Below are 26,395 nucleotides of genomic sequence, written 5' to 3'. Positions count from 1 at the left end.
CTGAGGACTCGGCTAGGGATGCCGTTAGGCATCGTTTAATTGCTTTACTCATGTTGGCTGCGGTGAAGGAGAGCCCGCAGGTTTTGGTAGTGGGCCGTGTCAGTGGCACTGTATTGTCCTCAAAGCAAGCAAAGAAGTTTCTTAGTTTGTCTGGGAGCAAGAGCTCAGGCAGTAGGAAGTGCTTTCATTCATTTATATGCAGATGATACAGTCTTATACTCAGCTGGCCCCTCCCTGGATTTTGTGTTAAATGTTCTACAACAAAGCTTTCAAAGCTTTCTTAATATCAAACAAGCTTTCTCTACCCTTAGCCTTGTTCTGAACACCTCCAAAACAAAGGTCATGTGGTTTGGTAAGAATACTGCCCCTCTCCCCACAGGTGTGATTACTACCTCTGAGAGTTTAGAGCTTTACAAGTACCTCATACAAGTACTTGGGAGTATGGCTAGACGGTACACTGTCCTTCTCTCAGCACATATCAAAGCTGCAGGCTAAGGTTAAATCTACACTTGGTTTCCTCTATCGTAATCGCTCCTCTTTCACCTCAGCTGCCAAACTAACCTTGATTCAGATGACCATCCTACCCATGCTAGATTACGGGGACATAATTTATAGATCAGCAGGTAAGGGTGCTCTCGAGCAGCTAGATGTTCTTTACCATTCTGCCATCAGGTTTGCCACCAATGCTCCTTATAGGACACATCACTGCACTCTATACTCCTCTTTAAACTGGTCGTCTCCACATACAACACCCGTTCTGCAAGTCACGTTCTGTTAAAGGTCCCCAAAGCACACACATCCCTGGGTCACTCCTCTTTTCAGTTCGCTGAAGACAAGCTTGACCTCTACCCTTTCTGTGGCCCAAGTAACTGAACCCTGACAGAGAACAGATAACTGCAAAAGGCCAACACTATAGTACAACAAAATACATTCTAAATGACAAGTATCTCACAAGCATATTATGAAAATAAAACATCTTATCTATGTTACCCAACTAATTCTGATTCTGCCACGACAGTGTCACCATTGGATAGTCTAAGTGCTGCCATATATCGTTTGGGGTTAGGTTAGGGATCGGTGCAATATTATTCCTGCACAGCAGGTGGCAGTAGAACACAACGGTTCTTGAAGAGAGGAAGCGGTGTACCCGGTCTCCGGTTGTTCAGTGTATCCGTAGCCGAATTCCGTGAAACTGCAACCATGGAGGAGGCAAAAAATAAAGAGAAAAAGCAGTCCGAAAAGACAGAGTTAAAGGAGACTAAGCCCACAGGGAAGGACAAGGATAAAAAAGATGAGCAAGAACTGGTGAGCTGGGACACTTCTCAACATTTTGAACAAGGGAAGCAGAGTAGCGTTTTTGCCTGAGTCACTCACTCACTGCATGTTTGAACAGGCCGAAAGCGTTGTCATTCAAAAGAATAGCGAACTGTTTGAGTCCCCTTTAATGGAAAATTATGACATGGCTGGCTAAGTACGAGATGCCAACAATTACGATTATTATGTCCGACTGAAAGCGAGCTATAAAACTACCTAACGTTAGCATACTTAATGTTGACGTTCGCTTGCTAGCCTAGGGTAACAGTAGCTAGCACAGCCAGCTCCTAACGTTAACTAACAATTGCTAATGACAGGCCAGAAAGTAACTACCGAAATGTAAAATAAAATTTAGCTAAGTATCTAGCTAGCCAAGTTAAAATAATGTAACGTTAACTAGCTAAATAATGTTAGTGTTGCAATGTAAACAACCGTAATCAAAATAGCTAACGTTGGCTCTCTGTTCGCTAATAATATTAGCTAACTAGCCAACAGTTAGCTACCACAGTACAGTCACAGTTTAGTTATACCAATCTTTGGTATAGACAGTAACGTTAGCTAGCTAGTAGTGACTTTGGAACTGTAGCAACCTGCCTGTGGTTCAGATTGTCTCGTTGAGACAGCGTAGCTAGCTAGATTTGACATAATCAGTGATCTTTGATTGCGAGGTGGCTTTAGTTTGTACGTGTTTGTTTGTTTAGTTAGCTAGTTATTTACATGAAGGGAGTTGTTTAACTTATTAGCGAGTACATTAACAATAACCCATTTTAAACACCATAACAATGGAGGCAAGGTTACATACATAGTTATCATGGCAACCCTACCATCAGTCGACAATGGTATAGGACCGGTGTACGACAAAATGCTCCCAATATCTAGCTGTTAGCAAATTGCACAACCTTTTATTGCAATAGTTCCCTGTTGGAAGACCTGTTATTTTTTTGACTGTTTACTGTGCAGGGTTCAGTTATTCAATTGCCCAACATTGCATATTGAATCTGTCATACTGTAACGTCAGTTCCTCTTTTCTCTCTCCAGTCTGATGAGGACAAACAGCTGCAAGAAGAGCTGGAGATGATGGTGGAGAGACTTGGTGTGAGTACCACTACCACAAGAACTGCCGAATACCACAATAACTACCAAACCTAATGTCTGCTTTGCTTTAGACACTAGGACTATACTGCCCTACCAAGCAAAAATGCAGTAACTAACTAATTTTCTACCAAATGAGCAATATCATTTTTGCTACATTAAATACATGCTTAATCATGTGAACAAGTATCCTGCCTCTATTGTGTTTAGGAGAAAATGGGGGTCATGTTAGCAGTAACTGCATAAAGTTACTGTGAAAGCAAGGTAAATAAAAGCTATTTTTCCTCAATTCCACGCTATGAGAAGTTACTTGCTTTTTTGGCTTGGTAGGGCAGTATAGTTTTTTCAATTCTTATGTATTATACAGTACATAAGGTGTTATGTACAGAGTCAGTCATTTACATACACTGTGTGAACTTTGGTAGCTATGCATATGAAACAACTTTCTTTGTACACCCCCCTGCCCCCTTTCTCTCTCACCCACCCACAGGAGACAGACACGTCTCTGTACCGGCCTGCTCTAGAGGAGCTGCGCAGGCAGATCCGCTCCTCCACCACCTCCATGACCTCTGTGCCCAAGCCCCTGAAGTTCCTGCGGCCACATTATGGCAAGCTCAAAGAGATCTACGAGGGCATGGTGCCTGGCGAGAACAAGGTGGGAACACCGATTCTATGTCCTTGCTAAATGGCTAACTGTTCAGTGGGGAAAACAGGAGGAAGGAATGGCAAGACTGTCTCAACCACTGTATTGCTTCCTTTCCCTGTCTGCTTTTACTTTATAAACACTGTGCAAAACATTTGGATGGATTTATTTTGCAATGTTACTGGAGATACAGAAAATAATAACAAGGATAGATACCTAGTATATTGGACATCGAAATTCTGGATGGAACTAGGGATTCATGTTCAGAAGGACCGATCATAACTGTAATTATGGATATGTCTAGCTAACTCATGTCTTCTTGTTTTTGCAGAGTTTCTGTGCGGACGTGGTGTCGGTCTTGGCCATGACAATGAGTGGGGAGCGGGAGTGTCTGAAGTACCGTCTGCTGGGCTCCCAGGAGGAGCTGGCGTCCTGGGGACATGAATACGTCAGGTAGGATACGGGACGCCATTTGAAACGGCTAACACATGGGTGAATCCTACCTTCTACTTAAGTAGAATTTTCACTTTGTCATGCATTGATACCAATGGAAGACTAAGTAAAAATGTGACTTATTTGCCTCATTCATTCCATGCCTGGCAGCAGTAGGCAGTTTGTGTGGTCTGACCTAGGGCTGTGACAATACCAGTATTTAGATTTTTTTTCCATGGCAAAAATTAAAACACGACGCAGATCGATCTGCTGTGTGTAAAATATTGTGTGCTATAGCTTGGAAAATAAATACATGTGACTCTGGATGACAACTTAAGGATGTTTGTTTCCAACATTTGGGCTGTTTTCCTAAAGAAGTTCAATCTTTTATTTTCTTTCAGCGATACTTACGAGTATCGTCCCGGCCCTAGTCTTCTACCCTAAACTCTGGTGTGTTTGTGTGTAGGCACCTGGCGGGCGAGGTGGCCAAGGAGTGGCAGGAGGTTGAGGAGAGTGATAAGACGCAGCAGGAGACTTTGCTGAAGCTGGTGAAGGAGATTGTGCCCTACAACATGGCCCACAACGCTGAGCACGAGGCCTGTGACCTGCTGATGGAGGTCGAGAAGCTGGAGATGTTGGAGCTCTACATAGATGATAATGCATATGCCAAGGTCTGCCTCTACCTCACCAGGTGAGTGGACAACATACACCTTACCATGTGAGGGGCAAACATATATATATATATATATATATATATATATATATATATATATATATCTTCACACACATGTTCAAACACATGTACCACACCGTCTGCCTCAACATACTTGTAGTGTGCCAACAGCAGCCTGAAGAGACAAAAGGTTGTTCCTCTCATCAGTATTACCTAAACCCTCTGTCATCCTCTCTCTCTCTCTATGCCAGCTGTGTGAGCTACGTCCCTGAGCCAGAGAACTCTGCCCTGTTGAAGTGTTCCCTTAACATCTTCAGGAAGTTTAACCGTTACCCAGAGGCCCTGAGGCTGGCCCTGATGCTCAACGACGTGGAACTGGTGGAGAACATCTTCACCTCCTGCAAAGACATGTACAGACTGACACAACACACTCACTGCACTCTCACACTTAATTATCTCACAGCAAAACTTTCGAAAGAAGTGCTACCTACAGGTAACTGCCAACATGAAAGAAACACTTGAGTGAATGAGGGCTACAAAGTATACTGAACAAAAATATAAATTCAATACAATTTCATCATTTTTACTGAGTTCATTTAAGGAAGTCAGTCAATTGAAATAAATAAATTAGGCTCTAATCTATTTCACATGACTGGGCAGGGGCGAAGCCATGGGTGGGCTTGGGAGGGAATGGGCCCACCCACTGGAGAGCCAGGCCCAGCCAATCAGAATGAGTTGTTCCCCACAAAAGTGCTTTATTACAGACAGAAATACTCTTCAGTTTCATCAGCTGTCGGGGTGGCTGGTTGTGGAGGTCCTGGGCTGGTGTGGTTATACATGGTCTGCGGTTGTGAGGCCGGTTGGACGTACTGACAAATTCTCTAAAACAACGGAGGTGGCTTATAGTAAAATGGTTAATCTCTGGCAACAACTCTGGTGGACATTCCTGCAGTTAGCATGCCAATTGAACATCTCAAAATTTGAGACATCTGTGGCATTGTGTTGTGATGACTGCACATTTTAATGTCCTTTTATTTTCCCAAGCACAAGGTGCACTTGTGTAATGATCATGCTGTTTAATCAGCTTCCTGATATGCCACGCCTGTCAAGTGAATGGATTATCTTGGCAAAGGAGAAATGCTCACTAACAGGGAAATAAAGACAATTGTGTACAAAAGTTGAAAAATAAGATTGTGCACATGGAACATTTCTGGGATCTTTTATTTCAGGTCATTAAACATGGGACCAACACTTTACATGTTGCGTTTTATGTTTTTGTTCGGTATATATTGAAAGCAGGTGCTTCCACACAGGTGTGGTTCCAAAGTTAATTAAGCAATTAAAACATTTCATCATGCTTAGGGTTGCCTGTTGTTTTGGCTACCATGGCTAGAAGAGAGCTGTGACTTTGAAAGAGGGGTCTGAAAGGAGCATACGGTGTTTAAAGGGGTGTGTGTCTCAGTCATCAGATCTCAACCAATTGAACATTTTATTTGAGATTCTAGAGCGGCGCCTGAGATGGCGTTTTCCACCGCCGTCAACAAAAAACCCAATTTTTTTATTTTTGTTGTTGTTGAAGAATGGTGTCGCATCCCTTCTATAAAGTTCCAGACACTTGTCAAATCTAGGCCAAGGCGTATTGAAGCTGTCCTGGCAGCTTGTGGTGGCCCAACTCCCAATTAGAAAACTTTATGTTGGTGTTTCCTTTATTTTAGCAGTTCCCTGTACAACCTATAGTGGTAAACAGTATTTTCTTTCTAATCGTTATTCACATTTTCTACTGACAGTCAATGGGAATGCATTCAGCAGTGTTTTCCATAGTTAATGATGTGCATGAAGAGTTGATGGTTTAGTGGGTGTTTTCCTGTAGTGTGATCCAGAAGGAGATGGCCTTCATGCTGGGCCGACATGGCATGTTCCTGGAGCTCAACGAGGACGTGGAGGACTACGAGGACCTGACGGAGATCATGTCCAACGTCCAGCTCAACAGCAACTTCCTGGCCCTGGCCCGAGAGGTGAGGAGAGAAAGAGGGAAGATGGGTAGACTACTAGAGAGAGTGGAGGGGGTTGTAAGAGTGAGTGTTTAGAGCAGGACTGGGGAGTGGGTCACTGTTGAAGTCAGTGGATGGAGTGTGACTGACAGTGGGGGCTGAGTGTATGTTAGAGAAAAGGTTTTTAGAGTAGGGCTAAGGAGAGGGGAATATAACCTGTAGAGATGAGTTAGGACTGTGCTCTATTTAATATTTTTGAGGGGGAAATGGAGGAGACTTGAAGAAGGTACCAAGAGGAGAGTGAAAGAGTGGGGTAGGGGTCATGTGGGAGAATAATGGTGCATAGAGTGAGAGAACAAATGAGGCTAGAGGATAATGAATGGCTGGTATAGTGAATAAACCAATTAGTGAAAGACATTTAAGCCTGTTAGTGGCTATGACTCAGCACCAGGCAGCCAGTAACGTACTGTTTCCTTTCTTTACAGTTGGACATCATGGAACCCAAAGTCCCAGATGACATCTACAAAACCCACCTGGAGAACAACAGTGAGTTCAGCACCTTCACTTCAGCAGCTCACTAATGTCCTGGTCGTGTTCTATCACACTCCTCTATCCTCATCCTCCTTTTTTATCATGTCATTGTCTGTCTGTCAGGGTTTGGAGGAAGTGGTTCCCAGGTGGACTCTGCTCGTATGAACCTGGCCTCCTCATTTGTCAACGGCTTCGTCAACGCAGGGTTTGGACAGGACAAGCTGCTCACAGACGACGGCAACAAATGGCTGTACAAGAACAAAGACCATGGTGAGGGAAACCACACACACAAAGCCTCACATCCCCGTCTTCAAATGGGCCTCATGGTTCACATTTGTGGGGGTATGACTGGAAATTGGTTCATGTTTGGTGGTTCGACAGTGAGTACCAGTCTCATGAATCTAGGATGCTTAGCAGCAACTTAATGTATCGCCTTCATTGCTAATCCTTAATTTCAAGCATAGTAACAAAAATAATATATTGCTGTTGTGTAAATGTTGCTAATTCTGTGTTTATCTCCAGGTATGCTGAGTGCTGCAGCCTCTCTGGGGATGATCCTGCTGTGGGATGTGGATGGTGGTCTGACACAGATAGACAAGTACCTCTACTCCTCAGAAGACTACATTAAGGTCAGCACACACACTCAGCCTCTTACCAAACACCCTGCATTAAAACCTCCTCACTACAACCTTCACAACATCCTATTCATGTAGATATGTCTCCCCCTCTCTTTCTCTTCTCTCTCTCCCTGTAGTCGGGCGCCCTCCTGGCTTGTGGCATAGTAAACTCTGGGGTGAGGAATGAGTGTGACCCGGCCCTGGCCCTGCTGTCAGACTACGTCCTCCACAACAGCAACGTCATGCGGATAGGAGCCATCTTCGGGTAAGGAGAGAAGGAAATGCGTGTTTAGTCCCAAATCAACCCCTAGCCCCTACTGCATGACACCTCTTGTACATTAAAGATTTGTATTGAGGTTTGTTTAGTCCATTAGCACAGTGTAATCTCTGCCTGTGAAAAGTACTTGTTTAGGTGGGGTTTGACCCTGACCTTTCTCCTCTATCCCCAGCCTGGGCCTGGCATATGCTGGCTCGAACCGTGAGGACGTCCTCTCTCTGCTGCTGCCTGTCATGGTAGACTCCAAGTCCAGCATGGAGGTACTGTGTGTATAGTTCCACAGTTTGTCTTCTTAAGTCTATTACACATCCACACTCATTAAACCCAGCTCACTGTCCCATGTTATGTGTCTTGTCACACACTCTCAGGTGGCAGGTGTGACGGCGCTGGCGTGCGGTATGATCGCGGTGGGCTCGTGCAACGGTGACGTCACCTCCACCATCGTCCAGTCCATCATGGAGAAGAGTGAGCTGGAGCTGAAAGACACATACGCCCGCTGGCTGCCTCTGGGCCTGGGCCTCAACCACCTGGGTAAAGGGGAGGCCATTGAGACCACCCTGGCAGCGCTGCAGGTGGTGCCTGAGCCCTTCCGCAGCTTCGCTAACACGCTGGTGGACGTCTGTGCCTATGCAGGTCAGACTCATAGCTCCAGAGTTATCATTTTGTCTCCAATTTTCTGTTTAAAAAAAACATTTGATTTACATATTTATTTATACAGGTGATCTCATTGAGATTTACAAGTGATGGCTTTCCTATATTTATCTCTCTCGGTTTCTCTCCATGCTAGGTTCTGGTAATGTACTGAAGGTGCAGCAGCTGCTCCACATCTGCAGTGAGCACTATGAAGCCAAAGAGAAGGAGGAAGAAAAGGACAAGAAGGATAAGAAGGATAAAGACAAGAAAGAGAGTGCAGCTGACATGGGCTCCCACCAGGTATGCCAGGTGTTTGTTAATAAAGGGGTGTGGGGTAGGTGTGTTGGGCCAGTAACCAAAACGTTGCTGGTTTGAATAGGTGAAAAATCTGTTGGTGGCCTTGAGCAAGGCACCTAACCCTAATTGCTCCTGTAAGCCACTGGATAAGAGTGCCTGCTAAATGACGACAAATGTAAAATACAATCTAATGAGGGGTTTGAATTGAGATTTGATATTGAACTAATCTGCTCTCTGCTTCCCCCTCCCAGGGTGTGGCTGTCCTGGGTATTGCACTCATTGCTATGGGAGAAGAGATTGGCTCAGAGATGGCACTACGGGCATTTGGACACCTGGTCAGTATAACCTCTGTCCTGTTCACTCCATTTGGCTTCAACACATTTTCAGGACATGTTGGGGGTTGATTTAGCCCCTGTCTCTTTGGCTCAATCTAACCATCCTACATCTAACTGTTTTTCTCTTCATCTCTCCATTGTCTTGCCTTCTCTCCATCTCACTCACTCTCCTAGTTGCGGTATGGAGAGCCTACTCTAAGGCGTGCGGTACCTCTGGCCTTGGCCCTGATCTCCGTGTCGAATCCTCGCCTCAACATCCTGGACACACTCAGCAAGTTCTCCCACGATGCTGACCCAGAGGTCTCCCACAACTCCATCTTTGCCATGGGCATGGTAGGCAGTGGTGAGTGGGCCCCAATCAGTCAGTGTCTTCATTATTATATTGAGACGTTCAAAGTTATTTAGATTTGCCTCACTAAGTTATTACAATGTTCCCCTGTAATTATTCCTTGTCCTTGAATAAGAAAAATACCTATAACTGTGAATTCACTGTGCCAGATGACATCAAAGTATGAGACCTTCTCCATTGACTGCGTCTCAAGCTGTGATTGGTTTCCATGACGACTCATGGCTCCATCTCGCTCTCTCTGCAGGAACAAACAATGCCCGCCTGGCTGCCATGCTGAGGCAGCTGGCTCAGTACCATGCCAAAGACCCCAACAACCTCTTTATGGTCCGACTTGCACAGGTGGGTTGCAAAAAGAGGTGCCGCTCTGGCACTCTAACCTACGTGTTAGAGGGGGAGAGTCTGTGTCTCCTAACCCTTGCTCTGTGCCATGTCCACAGGGTCTGACTCACCTGGGTAAAGGGACATTGACACTGTGTCCATACCACAGTGACAGGCAGCTGATGAGTCAGGTGGCTGTGGCAGGACTACTCACTGTCCTAGTCTCCTTCCTTGATGTCAAGAACAGTAAGCCCTTTTCCTCATTACTCTTCACCACTCATTTTATTTGCTTCTTCCCCTCTGTTTTTCCACATCTGTTTGTTTAGGATTGGGGTGAAGTCCATTTGTTGAGTAATTTGAGGAAGTGACCTGAATTTTAATGTATGGATGGAAAATTCCACTTAAAAAAACAACAATTAGCAATTGTTCAACTCCTGAATGCCATTGGCCCTTGCCCAGCTAGTTCCACTACCTTCCTTTCATGTTGGTAGTAAGTCTTCTAAATGCCTTGACCCAGTTCTAAATATTTGTCTGTTTGTGCTGACATCGCCCCCTGCTGTTTCCTGTGTGTGCTGCAGTAATCCTGGGGAAGTCTCACTACGTTCTCTATGGCCTGGTGGCTGCCATGCAGCCCCGTATGCTGGTCACATTCGACGAGGAGCTGAGACCGCTGCCCGTGTCCGTCAGGGTGGGACAGGTAAGGACCGCTGCTCACACTATGCTCTTAATAAGAGCCTGGAGGATTAACTTCATATTCAAAATACAATGCTAGTTGAGGATGTAGCCTAGATGGTGTGATGAAGGCCAAAACGTCAGCACGATGTGATGCTTTGCAAGTGAAATGTACTTGAGATTTTCATTTTAATAATGGTTGAACATCTCCAATGCGAAGTAACGTCTAGATGTGCAAGTGCTTTTCACTCTCAGGATGAAATGCTATAAGATGAAGGCAGAGTGGATTCGACCTCATGGTTTATGTATGTAATTGGTCGATAGGCGGTGGACGTGGTTGGTCAGGCCGGTAAGCCCAAAGCCATCACAGGTTTCCAGACCCACACCACGCCAGTGCTCCTGGCCCATGGAAAGAGGGCAGAGCTGGCCACAGAGGAGTATCTCCCCGTCACCCCCATCCTGGAGGGCTTCGTCATCCTCCGCAAGAACCCCAACTACGATGCTTAGATTGCCCCCTACTGTCCTCCCCTGGTACCCACCCTACTCTCCTTAGTGGTCCCTCATTGGTAGCCCTCCCTGGCTCGTTTACACCTCATGTTTTAGTACTTTATTCCATGTCGGAAAAGAGCCAGGAAGGCCTACCCCTCTTTCTCTTGTCAACAGCTTCTCTCCATCCTGTGAAAATATGGTTGTGTTCTGGGTGGCCAAACTGACTGGAGCAGGGAGTGGAAAATGGGACCTCATTCACTGTTTAAATTTGTTTACTCTTTGATCTAGGATCAGTTCCACATAAATGTATTACGCCATCTCTTTCAGGCTCCACAATAACTGATCTAGGGTCAGCCATCAGGAAGGAAGTGTTCAGCCTCTCCCGGTTTGTGATATTTTTCCCCACTAATTGGTCTTTAGACCAATCACATCAGATATTTTTCAGAGCTGATCTGATTTAGCGAAAAAAAAGATCTGAATTGGGCTGATGAACAACATAAGCTCAGTCTGCATCAATACTACAACCAGTTTCTCTTTCCCACCCATGATAACCTCCTTTTGTAATTAGAGCATGGAAAATGTGTCTTCATCATCCAGTTTTTTTTATTTTGTTTTGTTACAGTACTGTAAAAAAGGTTAAAATAAAAGTTTCAGATCCACTTGGTGGAGTTGTCTATCACCTGGTCTGTTTGTCATATGAGGGACAAGTTTCTGAAAGATCCGTCATTATTTATGATGCTTTATAACAGCCTGCAGATCTGGACGGCTAATTATGAAACTGGGCAGGGGCAAGGAGGAACTGAGGTGACACTGATCATGAACCCTCACTGCAGCAAAGGTATGAATACTTGCTGGATGTTGCAAACAATGGACACATTTTATTGAACATTTGAAAGGCACATGTAATGAAAGAATGCATATTAAACACATTTTACACATCTTGATAAACTGTTTAGACTGCACAGTCAAGACTCTGGCTACCCCATGCAAGTAAATCAACCGGCGAGTTTGTTTTGTGTATATGAATAAGTGTAATATTAAACGAATACTGTACTGCACATTAGTTTGTGGTTCAGTAGTACATCGTTAACTAAAACGTGTAGCTAAAATCACACCGGCGTTCCTGTCACATGACTGTGATTAAACCGGAATTTGACTACCGGCTTCCGGGACAGTCCATTCCGTCCGACTGCGGACTGAAGGAGAGAAAGGTAAATGTTAGGGTTTCCCACTATATTCTTTGCTAGTTCAGAACTGTGAGAAACCAATTGACAATCAGTATTCATCCGCGCTTTTTAATGGACTTTAAACCCAGTAGATCGATCTGGGGGAATAGAGTTGTCGCTTCTTTTCCAGACTGATTTTTCCTCTGCTAGCCCGACCAACCCCCACCCCAAAAAGGGATAGGACACCCCCTTCCTAAGTCTTAGGAGGTTATAAACGTTAGCTTACGAAATAGAATTGACGAAAGCAGAAGGTTTCGACATTTTGAATCACTTTATTAGCTAGCCAATATCCTTCAACATTAAACAAATTTATGGTAAGAATTCTTCTATATGCAGCCGGCTTTGGTATTGATTTGAGGTAGCAAGCTAACTTCAGTTGGATTTGTTAACGTTATGAGAAACGGTCCTATGCTTTTCTCGGTTTGTGGGTGAATGATTGCTTGTTTTCGGTAACCAATGTCCTGCCATATGTTAGTTTATTCTTGAGGAATGGACATTGAACCCAATCGTTAAAGAATTATAGTTGACGTACCGGTAGTTAGCTGGTGCTGGTTAAGGATGCAGCATTTTGTCGCCTTCCAATCCGCATGGCTGTGTTGTAGCCAGTGTTATCTAGCTGTGTGGTGCTTTCTAGACAACTGGGAACTCGGAAAAAGAGGACAAGTCATGACGCCAATGCTCTTCAGGTCGGAAAGTCTTAGCCCTAGAAAGTGTCCGACTGGATGATTGTTCAAAATGGGTATTCTCAGTTGGGTCTCTTTTTTCTTTAGTTCTCTGTCTTGAACACGCCAAAGTAGTTTATTTCCGAGTTCCCAGTTGTTTTGAACGCGGCATATAGTCCACATGTATGTGGCGTGTGTAATTTGACAGAGGGATGTGATATTATGGGATCTCAGTTAACTGAGAATACATACTGTTTATGTATGGCCAGTGTGGTAGGATCCACATTGGCAAGTTCGGTCCTTGGATCCCATGCGTCATGTTCAGAGGATGACACAGCATGACGAGGATGCTACCCTGTGGTTGAAATGGCACTGATGCTGATCAGTTTACTGGTAGTAGTTGCCACAGACGTTGGTTTCCATCTTTTCATTCTTAATCTTTTCGGTATTTTGGGAGACCGCTTGCTAGCTAAGGAACGCTCAACTTCGTTCACATATATCCGCCTCGATATAAGAGAACGGAGTGGAACGTTCATCACCAACTACTTGCTTGCAATCATATGCACTTTAGGGTTTGCTGTAAGCGTTGACAATCAAACTAAGCTGAAAACAGGCAAATTAGAGAATCTAAATCCGTTAAGAGAATAGAGGAGAACAAGAAGCCGGCTTCTGCGTGTGCACTGTGCCACACTTACTACGCGCGCTAAAGCCTGAAAACCAACCACGTGGTAACTCAAGTTGGCTTGGGAAGGCGCTGGTTGCAACTAGCTAGTTAACACAGCCACAACGTCAGAATTGGCTATATCGTTAAGAAAAATGTAACATCTTAGTTTTTGGTCTTAATTTAAGGCTAGACACGGGGTTAGCACGGTGGTTAGGGTAAATTGTATAAATAGGTGGTGTTTATAACTTTGTGGCTGTGGTAACTAGTGACGACCTAAAAAGCTGTTTGAACAACATGGCACCGCACAGCGTAGCCATCCTACACGCCTTTTCGTTTCACGTTATCGGAACTTGGCAGAACTGAGGGTTTGAAAGTTATCCACTATCCGCAGCCTACATGCATGTAGTTAGCAATATTACTGTGTGTATTGTGACAGTCGTCAGGTCTGCTTTTTTTGTTGTCCTGTGAATTTGTAACTGCTTGTTGTGCGTGAATGAAAAATGACCGGTGTGTGGCTTGTACATTAATGCTAAGAGGATCATGTAGCGTAGGAAATAATTAATTTGGCATTCGCTCAAATGTCGGGCATCCTTGCCAGACAAGTTGTCTTTCTGTTGTAGTAACATCTGCATGAGAGAAGCGATTGCCGATATACGGCGTTTACGGACAAGTGAATTTGGCTGAGAACCTCCGCTCAAAATGGATGCCGATTCAGAGTAGCTCGTGAGCCTTGAGGCAGGCGAGCCATGATCCCAGATGTGCCCCATTATTAGTACTCAACCAAATCCCTTTTGTTTGAATAGCTTTCTTTCATGTTGAATTCGTGAGATTGTGATAATCAGTAACCAATAACTGCTTTAGCCTGCCAAGTGTGCCACCATTGTAATTTAGTAATGTAACCATTATTTAACTAGGTAAGTCAGTAAGAACAAATTCTTATTTACAATGACAGGCAAACCCAGACGACGCCGGGCCAATTGTGTGATACTGCCTGGATTTGACTGTAGTGATGCCTCTTGCACTGAGATGCAGTGCCTTAGACCACTGTGCCACTTGGGGGTACACACCTGTCTCGTCCTGGGTGAAAAGGGTTAGGAAGTCCTGATGTAGAAAATGAGATCACTCACCTGTGATTTGAATGTTGTTGATAATCCAAATCCAATGTACAGAGAACACTGAAATTAAATTCTGCCCAACAAATGTAAAGTTCTTTATCACATTTGAAATGCTCTCTGGGATGGGATCTGGCTGATGAGTAGTGATAGGAATGAAGTCATTGTAGCAAGAATTGTAGGGCAAGACAGACCACAACAATCCAGAGCTAATTGTCCCCGTAAGGCTTGTTCTATATTAAGCTATGGTTTACATAGAAAAATGATGCGAGTGATGTCTTGTTTCCTTCCTTTCCATCACATACACATTTCTTTGTGTGGCACTGCCATAGGCCTATTGACCTGGCTGATACTGTAAAACTTTAAAGCATGTTAACTCATAGCAGACGTTTCAAAGGTCGTGCAAGCTGGTGTGTTTGTGCCTATCCATCCAGGCAGTACAGTTCCTTTAAAGCCGACTATCACGTATGCTAAATTGTTTGAGAATCGGAGGCTGGCAATTCAATCGTTAAATCAAATCAAATTTATTTATATAGCCCTTCGTACATCAGCTGATATCTCAAAGTGCTGTACAGAAACCCAGCCTAAAACCCCAAACAGCAAGCAATGCAGGTGTAGAAGCACGGTGGCTAGGAAAAACTCCCTAGAAAGGCCAAAACCTAGGAAGAAACCTAGAGGAACCAGGCTATGTGGGGTGGCCAGTCCTCTTCTGGCTGTGCCGGGTGGAGATTATAACAGAACATGGCCAAGATGTTCAAATGTTCATAAATGACCAGCATGGTCGAATAATAGTAAGGCAGAACAGTTGAAACTGGAGCAGCAGCACGGTCAGGTAGTCCTGAGGCATGGTCCTAGGGCTCAGGTCAGTTGAAACTGGAGCAGCAGCACGGCCAGGTGGACTGGGGACAGCAAGGAGTCATCATGTCAGGTAGTCCTGGGGCATGGTCCTCCGAGAGAGAGAAAGAAAGAGAGAAGGAGGGAATTAGAGAACGCACACTTAGATTCACACAGGACACCGAATAGGACAGGAGAAGTACTCCAGATATAACAAACTGACCCTAGCCCCCCGACACATAAACTACTGCAGCATAAATACTGGAGGCTGAGACAGGAGGGGTCAGGAGACACTGTGGCCCCATCCGAGGACACCCCCGGACAGGGCCAAACAGGAAGGATATAACCCCACCCACTTTGCCAAAGCACAGCCCCCACACCACTAGAGGGATATCTTCAACCACCAACTTACCATCCTGAGACAAGGCTGAGTATAGCCCACAAAGACCTCCGCCACGGCACAACCCAAGGGGGGGGGGGCAACCCAGACAGGATGACCACATCAGTGAATCAACCCACTCAGGTGACGCACCCCCTCCAGGGACGGCATGAGAGAGCCCCAGTAAGCCAGTGACTCAGCCCCTGTAATAGGGTTAGAGGCAGAGAATCCCAGTGGAAAGAGGGGAACCGGCCAGGCAGAGACAGCAAGGGCGGTTCGTTGCTCCAGAGCCTTTCCGTTCACCTTCCCACTCCTGTGCCAGACTACACTCAATCATATGACCCACTGAAGAGATGAGTCTTCAGTAAAGACTTAAAGGTTGAGACCGAGTTTGCGTCTCTGACATGGGTAGGCAGACCGTTTCATAAAAATGGAGCTCTATAGGAGAAAGCCCTGCCTCCAGCTGTTTGCTTAGAAATTCTAGGGACAATTAGGAGGCCTGCGTCTTGTGACCGTAGCGTACGTGTAGGTATGTACGGCAGGACCAAATCAGAGAGATGGGTAGGAGCAAGCCCATGTAATGCTTTGTAGGTTAGCAGTAAAACCTTGAAATCAGCCCTTGCTTTGACAGGAAGCCAGTGTAGAGAGGCTAGCACTGGAGTAATTTGATCCAATTTTTTGGTTCTAGTCAGGATTCTAGCAGCCGTATTTAGCACTAACTGAAGTTTATTTAGTGCTTTATCCGGGTAGCCGGAAAGTAGAGCATTGCAGTAGTCTAACCTAGAAGTGACAAAAGCATGGATTAATTTTTCTGCATAATTTTTGGACAGAAAGTTTCTGATTTTTGCAATGTTACGTAGATGGAAAAAAGCTGTCCTTGAAATGGTCTTGATATGTTCTTCAAAAGAGAGATCAGGGTCCAGAGTAACGCCGAGGTCCTTCACAGTTTTATTTGAGACGACTGTACAACCATTAAGATTAATTGTCAGATTCAACAGAAGATCTCTTTGTTTCTTGGGACCTAGAACAAGCATCTCTGTTTTGTCCGAGTTTAAAAGTAGAAAGTTTGCAGCCATCCACTTCCTTATGTCTGAAACACATGCTTCTAGCAAGGGCAATTTTGGGGCTTCACCATGTTTCATTGAAATGTACAGCTGTGTGTCATCCGCATAGCAGTGAAAGTTAACATGTTTTCGAATAACATCCCCAAGAGGTAAAATATATAGTGAAAACAATAGTGGTCCTAAAACGGAACCTTGAGGAACACCGAAATTTACAGTTGATTTGTCAGAGGACAAAACCATTCACAGAGACAAACTGATATCTTTCCGACAGATAAGATCTAAACCAGGCCAGAACTTGTCCGTGTAGACCAATTTGGGTTTCCAATCTCTCCAAAAGAATGTGGTGATCGATGGTATCAAAAGCAGCACTACGGTCTAGGAGCACGAGGACAGATGCAGAGCCTCGGTCCGATGCCATTAAAATGTAATTTACCACCTTCACAAGTGCCGTCTCAGTGCTATGATGGGGTCTAAAACCAGACTGAAGCATTTCGTATACATTGTTTGTCTTCAGGAAGGCAGTGAGTTGCTGCGCAACAGCCTTTTCTAAAATTTTTGAGAGGAATGGAAGATTCGATATAGGTCGATAGTTTTTTATATTTTCTGGGTCAAGGTTTGGCTTTTTCAAGAGGTTTTATTACTGCCACTTTTAGTGAGTTTGGTACACATCCGGTGGATAGAGAGCCGTTTATTATGTTCAACATAGGAGGGCCAAGCACAGGAAGCAGCTCTTTCAGTAGTTTAGTTGGAATAGGATCCAGTATGCAGCTTGAAGGTTTAGAGGCCATGATTATTTTCATAATTGTGTCAAGAGATATAGTACTAAAACACTTGAGCGTCTCTCTTGATCCTAGGTCCTGGCAGAGTTGTGCAGACTCAGGACAACTGAGCTTTGAAGGAATACGCAGATTTAAAGAGGAGGCTGTAATTTGCTTTCTAATAATCATAATATTTTTCTCAAAGAAGTTCATGAATTTATCACTGCTAAAGTGAAAGTCATCCTCTCTTGGGGAATGCTGCTTTTTAGTTAGCTTTGCGACAGTATCAAAAAGGAATTTCAGATTGTTCTTATTTTCCTCTATTAAGTTAGAAAAATAGGATGATCGAGCAGCAGTAAGGGCTCTTCGGTACTGCACAGTACTGCCTTTCCAAGCTAGTCGGAAGACTTCCAGTTTGGTGTGGCGCCATTTCCGTTCCAATTTTCTGGAAGCTTGCTTCAGAGCTCGGGTATTTTCTGTGTAGCAGGGAGCTAGTTTCTTATGAGAAATGTTTTGAATTTTTAGGGGTGCAACTGCATCTAGGGTATTGTGCAAGGTTAAATTGAGTTCCTCAGTTAGGTGGTTAACTGATTTTTGTCCTCTGGCGTCCTTGGGTAGACAGAGGGAATCTGGAAGGACATCAAGGAATCTTTGTGTTGTCTGTGAATTTATAGCACGACTTGATGTTCCTTGGTTGGGGTCTGAGCAGATTATTTGTTGCAATTGCAAACGTAATAAAATGGTGGTCCGATAGTCCAGGATTATGAGGAAAAACATTAAGATCCACAACATTTATTCCATGGGACAAAACTAGGTCCAGCGTGTGACAGTGAGTGGGTCCAGAGACATGTTGGACAAAACCCACTGAGTCGATGATGGCTCCGAAAGCCTTTTGGAGTGGGTCTGTGGACTTTTCCATGTGAATATTAAAGTCACCAAAGATTAGAATATTATCTGCTATGACTACAAGGTCCGATAGGAATTCAGGGAACTCAGTGAGGAACGCTGTATATGGCCCAGGAGGCCTGTAAACAGTAGCTATAAAAAGTGATTGAGTAGGCTGCATAGATTTCATGACTAGAAGCTCAAAAGACAAAAACGTCTTTTTTTTTTTTGTAAATTGAAATTTGCTATCGTAAATGTTAGCAACACCTCCGCCTTTGCGGGATGCACGGGGGATATGGTCACTAGTGTAGCCAGGAGGTGAGGCCTCATTTAACACAGTAAATTCATCAGGCTTAAGCCATGTTTCAGTCAGGCCAATCACATCAAGATTATGATCAGTGATTAGTTCATTGACTATAATTGCCTTTGAAGTAAGGGATCTAACATTAAGTAGCCCTATTTTGAGATGTGAGGTATCATGATCTCTTTCAATAATGACAGGAATGGAGGTGGTCTTTATCCTAGTGAGATTGCTAAGGCGAACACCGCCATGTTTAGTTTTGCCCAACCTAGGTCGAGGCACACACGGTCTCAATGGTGATAGCTGAGCTGACTGTGCTAGTGGCTGACTCCACGTGTCAATGCCACTGTTTAGTAATTGCCTGAACCACTCATGGGGGTTGAGACTGCATAACAAAACATTGTGAACTTACCTGATGCTACCGTTCACATAGACGCACAGCTTGAATTATCCACTAGTGCGTAGTTACACACGCAAACAAACACTTTTTCAGCCTTGTTAAGGCGACAGCTCTGTGCTCCCACCATCACTAGGTCATGGTGTCATGTTGGGGTTATGCATCGGTCTCTGTTGAACTTGAACGACCCCACACCCACTTATCCCGCTCTCTCTACTTCCTGTCAGGCCAGCTCAGATGACTGGGCCTGGTTGGTGTGGTCTTGGCTGGGGTTCACATATCTCCCTCCAACCCCTGGTCCCTTGGGCTACCCTGCCAAGTCAGTGCTGCAATGCAGCACTATCGCTGCGGGAGTAGGATACTTACTGAGTTGGTTTAGTATATGCGCGCGCACACACTTAATTAATGCTGCCAGAATAGTAGGTGAATGAGCTACAGTGCCTTTGGAAGGTATTCAGACCCCTTGACTTTTTCCACAGTTTGTTACATTACAGCTTTATTCTAAAATGTATTAATTTAAACAATTTCTCAGCAATCTACCCACAATACCCCAATATTGACAATGTGAAAACAGTTTTTTTTTTTTTTAGAAAAACATGTCTTATTTACATAAGTATTCAGACCCTTTGCCATGAGACTTGAAATTGAGCTCGGGTGCATCCTGTTTCAATTGATCATCTTTGAGATGTTTTGATTGGAGTCCACCTGTGTTAATTTCAATTGATTGGACATAATTTGGAAAGGCGCACACCTGTCTATATAAGGCCCCACAGCTGACAGTGCATGTCTGCTCAAATACCAAGCCATGAGGTCAAAGGAACTGTCCGTTTGGATATATGCTCCTAAAAACCAACGAGGAGATTTGAGGCAGGACTGGCAGCGCATTGAGCATCACAGATAGAACCAAGTTATATTTTAGCGCCCGGCTACGTAGTCACTCACGAGCAGTTGTCGCGCAATGATTGAATAACGTGTATGTGTACATTTATTTTGCACCACTTGCGGTCGCGAGTCCACCTGTGTTAAATTCAATTGATTGGACATGATTCAGGACAAATATATGAATGTCCTTGAGTGGCCCAGCTGGAACCCGGACTTGAACCCGATTGACCGTCTCTGGAGATACCTGAAAATAGCTGTGCAGCAACGCTCCCTATCCAACCTGACAAAGCTTGAGAGGATCTGCAGAAAATAATGGGAGAAACGCACACCTGTAATTTTTGCGTGTATCTTGTAGCAACATACCGAAGAAGATTCGAGGCTGTAATCGCTGCCAAATGTGCTTCAACAAAGTACTGAGTAAAGGGTCTGAATTAGAGGTCGACCGATTAATCGGAATGGCCGATTTAATTAGGGCCGTTTTCATAACAATCAGAAATCGGTATTTTTGGACACCGACTTAGCCCCCTAATTTTTTTAGACACCTTTTATTTAACTAGGTAAGTCAGTTAAGAACACATTCTTATTTTCAATGACGGCCTAGGAGCGGTGGTTTAACTGCCTTGTTCAGGGGCAAACGACAGATTGTTACCTTGTCAGCTCGGGGATTCAATCTTGCAACTTTACCGTTAACTAGTCCAACGCTCTAACCACCTGCCTCTCATTGCAATCCACGAGGAGAATGCCTGTTACGCAAATGCAGTAAGCCAGGGTAAGTTGCTAGCTAGCATTAAACTTACCTTGTAAAAAAAAAAAAATCAATCACAATCATGTGTTAACTACACATGGTTGATGATATTACTAGTTTATCTAGCGTGTCCTGCGTTGCATATAATTGATGCGGTGCGTATCGTTGCTCCAATGTGTACCTAACCATGAACATCAATGCCTTTCTTAAAATCAATACACAGAAGTATATTTTTTTAAACCTGCATATTTAGCTAAAAGAAATCCAGGTTAGCAGGCAATATTAACTCGGTGAAATTGTCACTTGCGTTCATTGCACGCAGAGTCAGTGTATATGCAACAGTTTGGGCCGCCTAATTTGCCCAACGTTTACGTAATTATGACAACATTGAAGGTTGTACAATGTAACAGGAATATTTAGACTAATGGATGCCACCCCTTAGATAAAATATGCAACGGTTCCATATTTCACTGAAAGAATAAACGTCTTGTTTTCGAGATGATAGTTTCCGGATTTGACCATATTAATGACCTAAGGCTCATATTTCTGTGTGTTATTATGTTATAACGAAGTCTAGAATTTGTGTAACCGATGTGAAATGGCTAGCTAGTTAGCGGGGTGTGCGCTAATAGCGTTTCAAACGTCACTCGCTCTGAGACTTGGAGTGGTTATTCCCCTTGCTCTGCATGGGTAACGCTGCTTCGAGGGTGGCTGTTGTCGTTGTGTTCCTGTTTCGAGTCCAGGTAGGAGCGGGACGGAAGCTATACTGTTACACTGGCAATACTAAAGTGCCTATAAGAACATCCAATAGTCAAAGGTTAATGAAATACAAATGGTATAGAGAAATAGTCCTATAATTCCTATAATAACTACAACCTAGAACTTCTTACCTGGGAATATTGAAGACTCCTGTTAAAAGGAACCACCAGCTTTCATATGTTCTCATGTTCTGAGCAAGGAACTGAAACGTTAGCTTTCTTACATGGCACATAATGCACTTTTACTTTCTTCTCATACACTGTTTTTGCATTATTTAAACCAAATTGAACATGTTTCATTATTTGAGGCTAAATTGATTTTATTGATGTATTATATTAAGTTAAAATAAGTGTTCATTCAGTATTGTTGTAATTGTCATTATTACAAACCAAAAAAATCGTCATTAATCGGTATCGGAGTTGAAGAATCATAATCGGTCGACCTCTAGTCTGAATTCTTATGTAAATGTGATATTTCAATATATATATATATATATATAAATTAGCAAAACATTTTAAACCTGTTTTTGCTTTGCCATTATGGGGTATTGTGTGTAGATTTTTAAAAAGTAATCAATTTGAGTAAGGCTGTAACGTAACGAAGTGTGGAGAAAGTTGAGTGGGCTGAATACTTTCCGAAGGCACTGTATATGGTCATCACTGTTCGCTCATCAGGGAACTCAACTGTAGCCTTCATGTATGTGAAGTGCTCCCCATCCATACCTTTCTGAGGGAACAGCTTTAGGTCTCTGCTATGGGGTGTGTCCCAGGGTTCCCCTTTGGAGAACATGGGTCTCTCCCCACAGGGTGAAGCAGTCTTTCATTGGCTGTCTTGCTGTCAGGGTGAGCACAGGGAGACCCTCTAAAGGGGTCTATGCAGCAGAAGCCAAGGTAGGTCTGTTTACATCACTGTGTAGTTCTATGTACATTTTTGCGGCTGAATTTTTGGAACTTGGTGTAAACGGACCTCCGTTTGCATAGACTGTGGAGAGCCCTTTGTGTGGAGTTGACACTCCGGGGCTATAATCTCACTCTGTTTCTGACCTTAATTAACCAGCACCTCCTTTTTAGAGACATTGCCATTTCCCTTCCAACTCCCCCACCGTTCTGAGAGTGTGGCAGCGTCAGTGGAAAGTCCTAAGTTTGCTGTTTCGACAGTCAATCTATATTTTGTTAAAGGTGCTGGGTTTGTCTAGTGTGCTTTTCTTCTCCTCTGTCTAACAGTCAGTTTTTCTGTTTTGGCTTCTTTCACCTGACAGAAGTGTAATTTCCGTTTATAAAACATGGACTCAGCATGATTTGGGGCTTTTCCCCACGGCTCTTTGAGTGGCAGGGCAGTCTGCGTTTACTGTTACTTTAGGAGTAAACAGTCTTGGGTTTTACCCAGGGGCCATCGGGACAACAGTAAGGATGGAGAGGATATTTGTTTCTTGCATGAGGCCAATTTTGTTATGTTTGAGTCACTCAGATAGCATAAGCCATGGCAAAATGTGTAGAATTGCTGGAAATCTGCTTTAAAACTGAAAATGTTCTCTCAAGCCCCATGGCGAGATGTGTAAAATTGCAAGAAATTAGCTTGACTAAAGGTAATATTTTGTGACTGCGGCCAACAGGAAGGCCTAAAATGTTCGGTCAGCGACCGCTCCATTGGCCACGCCCCCACCCCACCTACCGCCTAAGCCCTATTTTTGAACTCTAGTCTGCTGTACCTGTGCCAAAACGCTGGTATTTTTCATCCTATTGCTTGTTCTTTTTTATATAGTGAGCCAACATGTTTTCAACAATTTATTTATTTCCATGACTGATAAACACATTTTCTCTTAATCTCTCGTCTCTGCAGCAGACATATTGTATGTTTAGAACATCAACTTGCAATTAAATCGCAGTATCGAATCGCAATAGCGTACATAAAGAATCACAATTTTGTATTGGCACCTAAATGTCATATCGGGAGGTCCTGGCAATTCCCAGCTCTAGACAATATGCCTGTCTCTTGGAGAATAGGATTGTATCCCCTGTGTACCAAACCATTGGACTAATAACTGAGATGACAATCTTACCTGTCACCCTCTCTCTCTCTGATAGGTTGATCAGAGGACAGACGACCACCACGTTGGCACACCACATCCTTGTTCCCGTTCCTGGGACTAAACACGGTTCAACGTGTGAGTGCTGATCAACAAAGCCTAAACACCATTCTCTTGGTCTCTCGCTCTCTTCTAGTTCATCACTGAATTTTTTTCTCTTCACCTCCTCCACTCTGTTATTCCTCCTCTCAGATTTCTGTGCAGGTCCGAGTGCACCCATGCAGAACCACATGAAATGAATAAAGCACCACAGTCTATAACGCGACCCCACCCTGCCCTCTCCCCTGGACTCCAGCTAGTAAGGGGAATCTACTGTCTGTTTAGATTGAAGCTTCAATCTTGTCTTGTGGTTTGTCCAATCAGTAACCATATTGTTGATCATGGTCTCTCCCCTCTTTTTCTCTCTCCCTTTCACAGCCCACCTTCCCTCCTGGACAGCCCCCCTCTGTTGTCTTTGCCACCCCACCTCCACAAATGAACCCAGCGCCACAGCCCCGACAGGTACACTTGTTCACCACCCCACAGCTTCGCCGCTTGACATGACTTATTATTTCCGCTGTCAGATGCTTCTCCGTAGTGCAGTATCTTAATCCATTGGTAGGAATGTAGATTATGCTACATGCCAACTCTTCACTCTTTCCTACAACTAAGCTCTCCTGTTGATTCCATCTCATACTGTTTAAGTGCCCAGTGTGTGTACGTTCCACCCTCCAACCTGTCAACGTTACTGCTAGAAGGCAAAATCAGTATGTCAGATCTCAGATGAGACTTGTATTGTGTTCTGAATCCTCTTGTTAATCCCTGCTCCCTGCCTTCCTATCTGTGTGTGGTTATGGAGGAAGTGCTCTCCAGCTGGTGTCCTATGTGGGTTTAACCTCTGACCTGTGACCTGTCTTGTCCTCCTTTTCTAGTTCGCCCCCGTGCCCCGTGCTTTACACCAACAGGTACTAACAGTCTGATTTGGGTGGGCTGGGTTGGAATTGTGGGCACTGTGGAGTTCTCTTCACTTGCATTTCTTGTCTTCCTGAACTGTTTCTGAGCACTGCATGTTCTAAAACCAACTCATGTTTAATATGGGAGGCCAAAAGATTGAATCTGCCGTAGAATCCTATTCAGAAAGTATTCTGGGATGTCTTGTCTCTGAGGACCGCATTCATTGGGAACTAGAGGTCGACCGATTAATCGGAATGGCCGATTAATTAGGGCCAATTTCAAGTTTTCATAACAATCGGAAATCTGTATTTTGGGAGCCGATTTAAAAATATATATTTTTTTAAAGTGTTTATTTTGTATTTTTATAGCTTTTATTTAACTAGGCAAGTCAGTTAAGAACACATTCTTATTTTCAATGACTGCCTAGGAGCGGTGGGTTTAACTACCTTGTTCAGGGGCAGAACAACATATTTTCACCTTGTCAGCTCAGGGGATCCAATCTTGCAACCGTACAGTTAACTAGTCCAACGCTCTAACCATTGCACTCCACGAGTAGCCTGCTTGTTACTCGAATGCAGTAGAAGCCAAGGTAAATGGCTAGTTGGCATTAAACTGATCTTATAAAAAACAATCAATCATAATCACTAGTTATAACTACTAATCCAGTTTAGCAGGCAATATTAACCAGGTGAAATTGTGATTTATTTTGCAGAGTCAGGGTGTATGTAACAGTTTGGGCTGCCTGGCTCATTGTGAACTAATTTGCCAGAATTTTACGTAATTATGACATACATTGAAGGTTGTGCAATGTAACAGGAATATTTAGACGTAGGGATGCCACCCGTTAGATAAAATAGCAAACGGTTCCGTATTTCACTGAAAGAATAAACGTTTTGTTTTCGAAATGATAGTTAACGGATTCAACCATATTAATGACCTAAGGCTCGTATTTCTGTGTGTTATAATTAAGTCTGATTTGATAGAGCAGTCTGACTGAGCAGCAGCAGGCCCGTAATCATTCATTCAAACAGCACTTTCGTGCGTTTTGCCAGCAGCTCTTCGCAAAAACATTGCTGTTTATGACTTCAAGCCTATCAGCCTAATGGCTGGTATAAGCAATGTGAAATGGCTGGCTAGTTAGCTGGGGGTGCGCTAATACCGTTTCAAATGTCACTCGCTTTTAGATTTGGAGTAGTTATTCCCCCCGCTGCAAGGGTCGTGGCTTTTGTGGAGCTATGGGTAACGATGCTTCGAGTATGGCTGTTGTCAATGTTTTCTTGGTTCGAGCTCAGGTAGGGGCGAGGAGGGGGACAGAAGCTGTACTGTTACATTGGCAATACTATAGTGCCTATAACAACATCCAATAGTCAAAGGTTAATGAAATACAAATGGTATAGAGAGAAATAGTCCTATAATTCCTATAATAACTACAACCTAAAACTTATTACCTGGGAATATTGAAGCCTCATGTTAAAAGGAACCACCAGCTTTCATATGTTCTCATGTTCTGAGCAAGGAACTGAAACGTTAGCTTTCTTACATAGCACATATTGCACTTTTACTTTCTTCTCCAATACTTTGTTTTTGCATTATTTAAACCAAAATGAACATTATTTATTTGAGGCTAAATTGATTTTATTTATGTATTATATTAAGTCAAGTGTTCATTCAGTGTTGTAATTGTCATTATTACAAATACATGTTTTTTATTATTATTTTAAATCGGCCGATTAATCGGCCCCCTTTTCGTCCTCCAATAATCGGCGTCGGCGTTGAAAAATCATAATCGGTCTACCTCTATTGGGAACTTATCATGTTCACATATACCAGGGTTTCCGTTAGCTAGTAATGGCAGAAACAACAATGAATGAAATTGGCTCTGGCCAGTTGTCCAGGAGAAGATTGTAATGCTTTTTTGCCTAGTCATTGATGGAAATATATTTGACTGGTCATGCTTTTCGGTCTATAGGTTAGTTTCCATCTTTTGGGGCGGTATGCAATTTTGAGTGGGTCTAGGGCAATGGTTCCCAAACTTTTTATAGTCC

The 26,395-nt window shown here is 43.7% G+C and overlaps 2 protein-coding genes and 1 long non-coding RNA gene across 20 annotated transcripts in view; 2 read left to right on the top strand and 1 right to left on the bottom strand.

Annotated features, from left to right (window-relative positions):
• The first annotated feature begins 1,072 nt into the window (after nucleotides 1-1,072).
• Nucleotides 1,073-11,322, top strand: LOC110504101 (26S proteasome non-ATPase regulatory subunit 2). Its single transcript, XM_021582921.3, has 20 exons — nucleotides 1,073-1,305; nucleotides 2,353-2,409; nucleotides 2,897-3,061; nucleotides 3,381-3,502; nucleotides 3,948-4,172; nucleotides 4,406-4,564; nucleotides 6,025-6,169; nucleotides 6,631-6,691; nucleotides 6,800-6,946; nucleotides 7,199-7,305; nucleotides 7,431-7,558; nucleotides 7,743-7,830; nucleotides 7,939-8,203; nucleotides 8,358-8,503; nucleotides 8,752-8,835; nucleotides 9,010-9,178; nucleotides 9,429-9,523; nucleotides 9,622-9,748; nucleotides 10,081-10,199; nucleotides 10,499-11,322. The coding sequence occupies exons 1-20, from the start codon at nucleotides 1,201-1,203 to the stop codon at nucleotides 10,679-10,681; spliced, it is 2,697 nt and encodes an 898-aa protein (XP_021438596.2). The 5' UTR covers nucleotides 1,073-1,200; the 3' UTR covers nucleotides 10,682-11,322.
• A 473-nt stretch (nucleotides 11,323-11,795) lies between these two features.
• LOC110504100 (eukaryotic translation initiation factor 4 gamma 1) overlaps nucleotides 11,796-26,395 on the top strand; it is a 72,833-nt gene continuing 58,233 nt past the window's right edge. For 4 of the 18 annotated variants that reach the window (XM_090218813.1, XM_090218811.1, XM_090218809.1 and 1 more), the window contains exons 1-5: nucleotides 11,796-11,874; nucleotides 23,416-23,495; nucleotides 23,610-23,715; nucleotides 23,835-23,918; nucleotides 24,329-24,361. In XM_090218813.1, the coding sequence (XP_090074939.1) occupies nucleotides 23,653-23,715; nucleotides 23,835-23,918; nucleotides 24,329-24,361 (180 nt within the window). In that variant the 5' untranslated portion in view covers nucleotides 11,796-11,874; nucleotides 23,416-23,495; nucleotides 23,610-23,652. Of the gene's footprint in view, nucleotides 12,204-13,484; nucleotides 13,581-23,415; nucleotides 23,496-23,609; nucleotides 23,716-23,834; nucleotides 23,919-24,328; nucleotides 24,362-26,395 lie in introns of those variants that run through there. The other 14 variants (XM_090218821.1, XM_090218819.1, XM_090218816.1 and 11 more) reach the window with 7 other exon arrangements.
• The window catches only part of LOC149972413 (uncharacterized), a 37,886-nt gene continuing 26,645 nt past the window's right edge, over nucleotides 15,155-26,395 (bottom strand). The window contains exon 3 of the long non-coding RNA XR_016491411.1: nucleotides 15,155-15,274. This is a non-coding gene — a long non-coding RNA (uncharacterized LOC149972413). The remainder of the gene's footprint in view (nucleotides 15,275-26,395) is intronic.

This window comes from Oncorhynchus mykiss, chromosome 24 (genome assembly GCF_057628025.1).
Source record: "Oncorhynchus mykiss isolate SJ-2025 chromosome 24, ASM5762802v1, whole genome shotgun sequence".
Lineage (NCBI taxonomy): Eukaryota > Metazoa > Chordata > Actinopteri > Salmoniformes > Salmonidae > Oncorhynchus > Oncorhynchus mykiss.
Note: the sequence above shows the minus strand (reverse complement) of the source record. Positions and strands in the feature narration are given on the sequence as shown.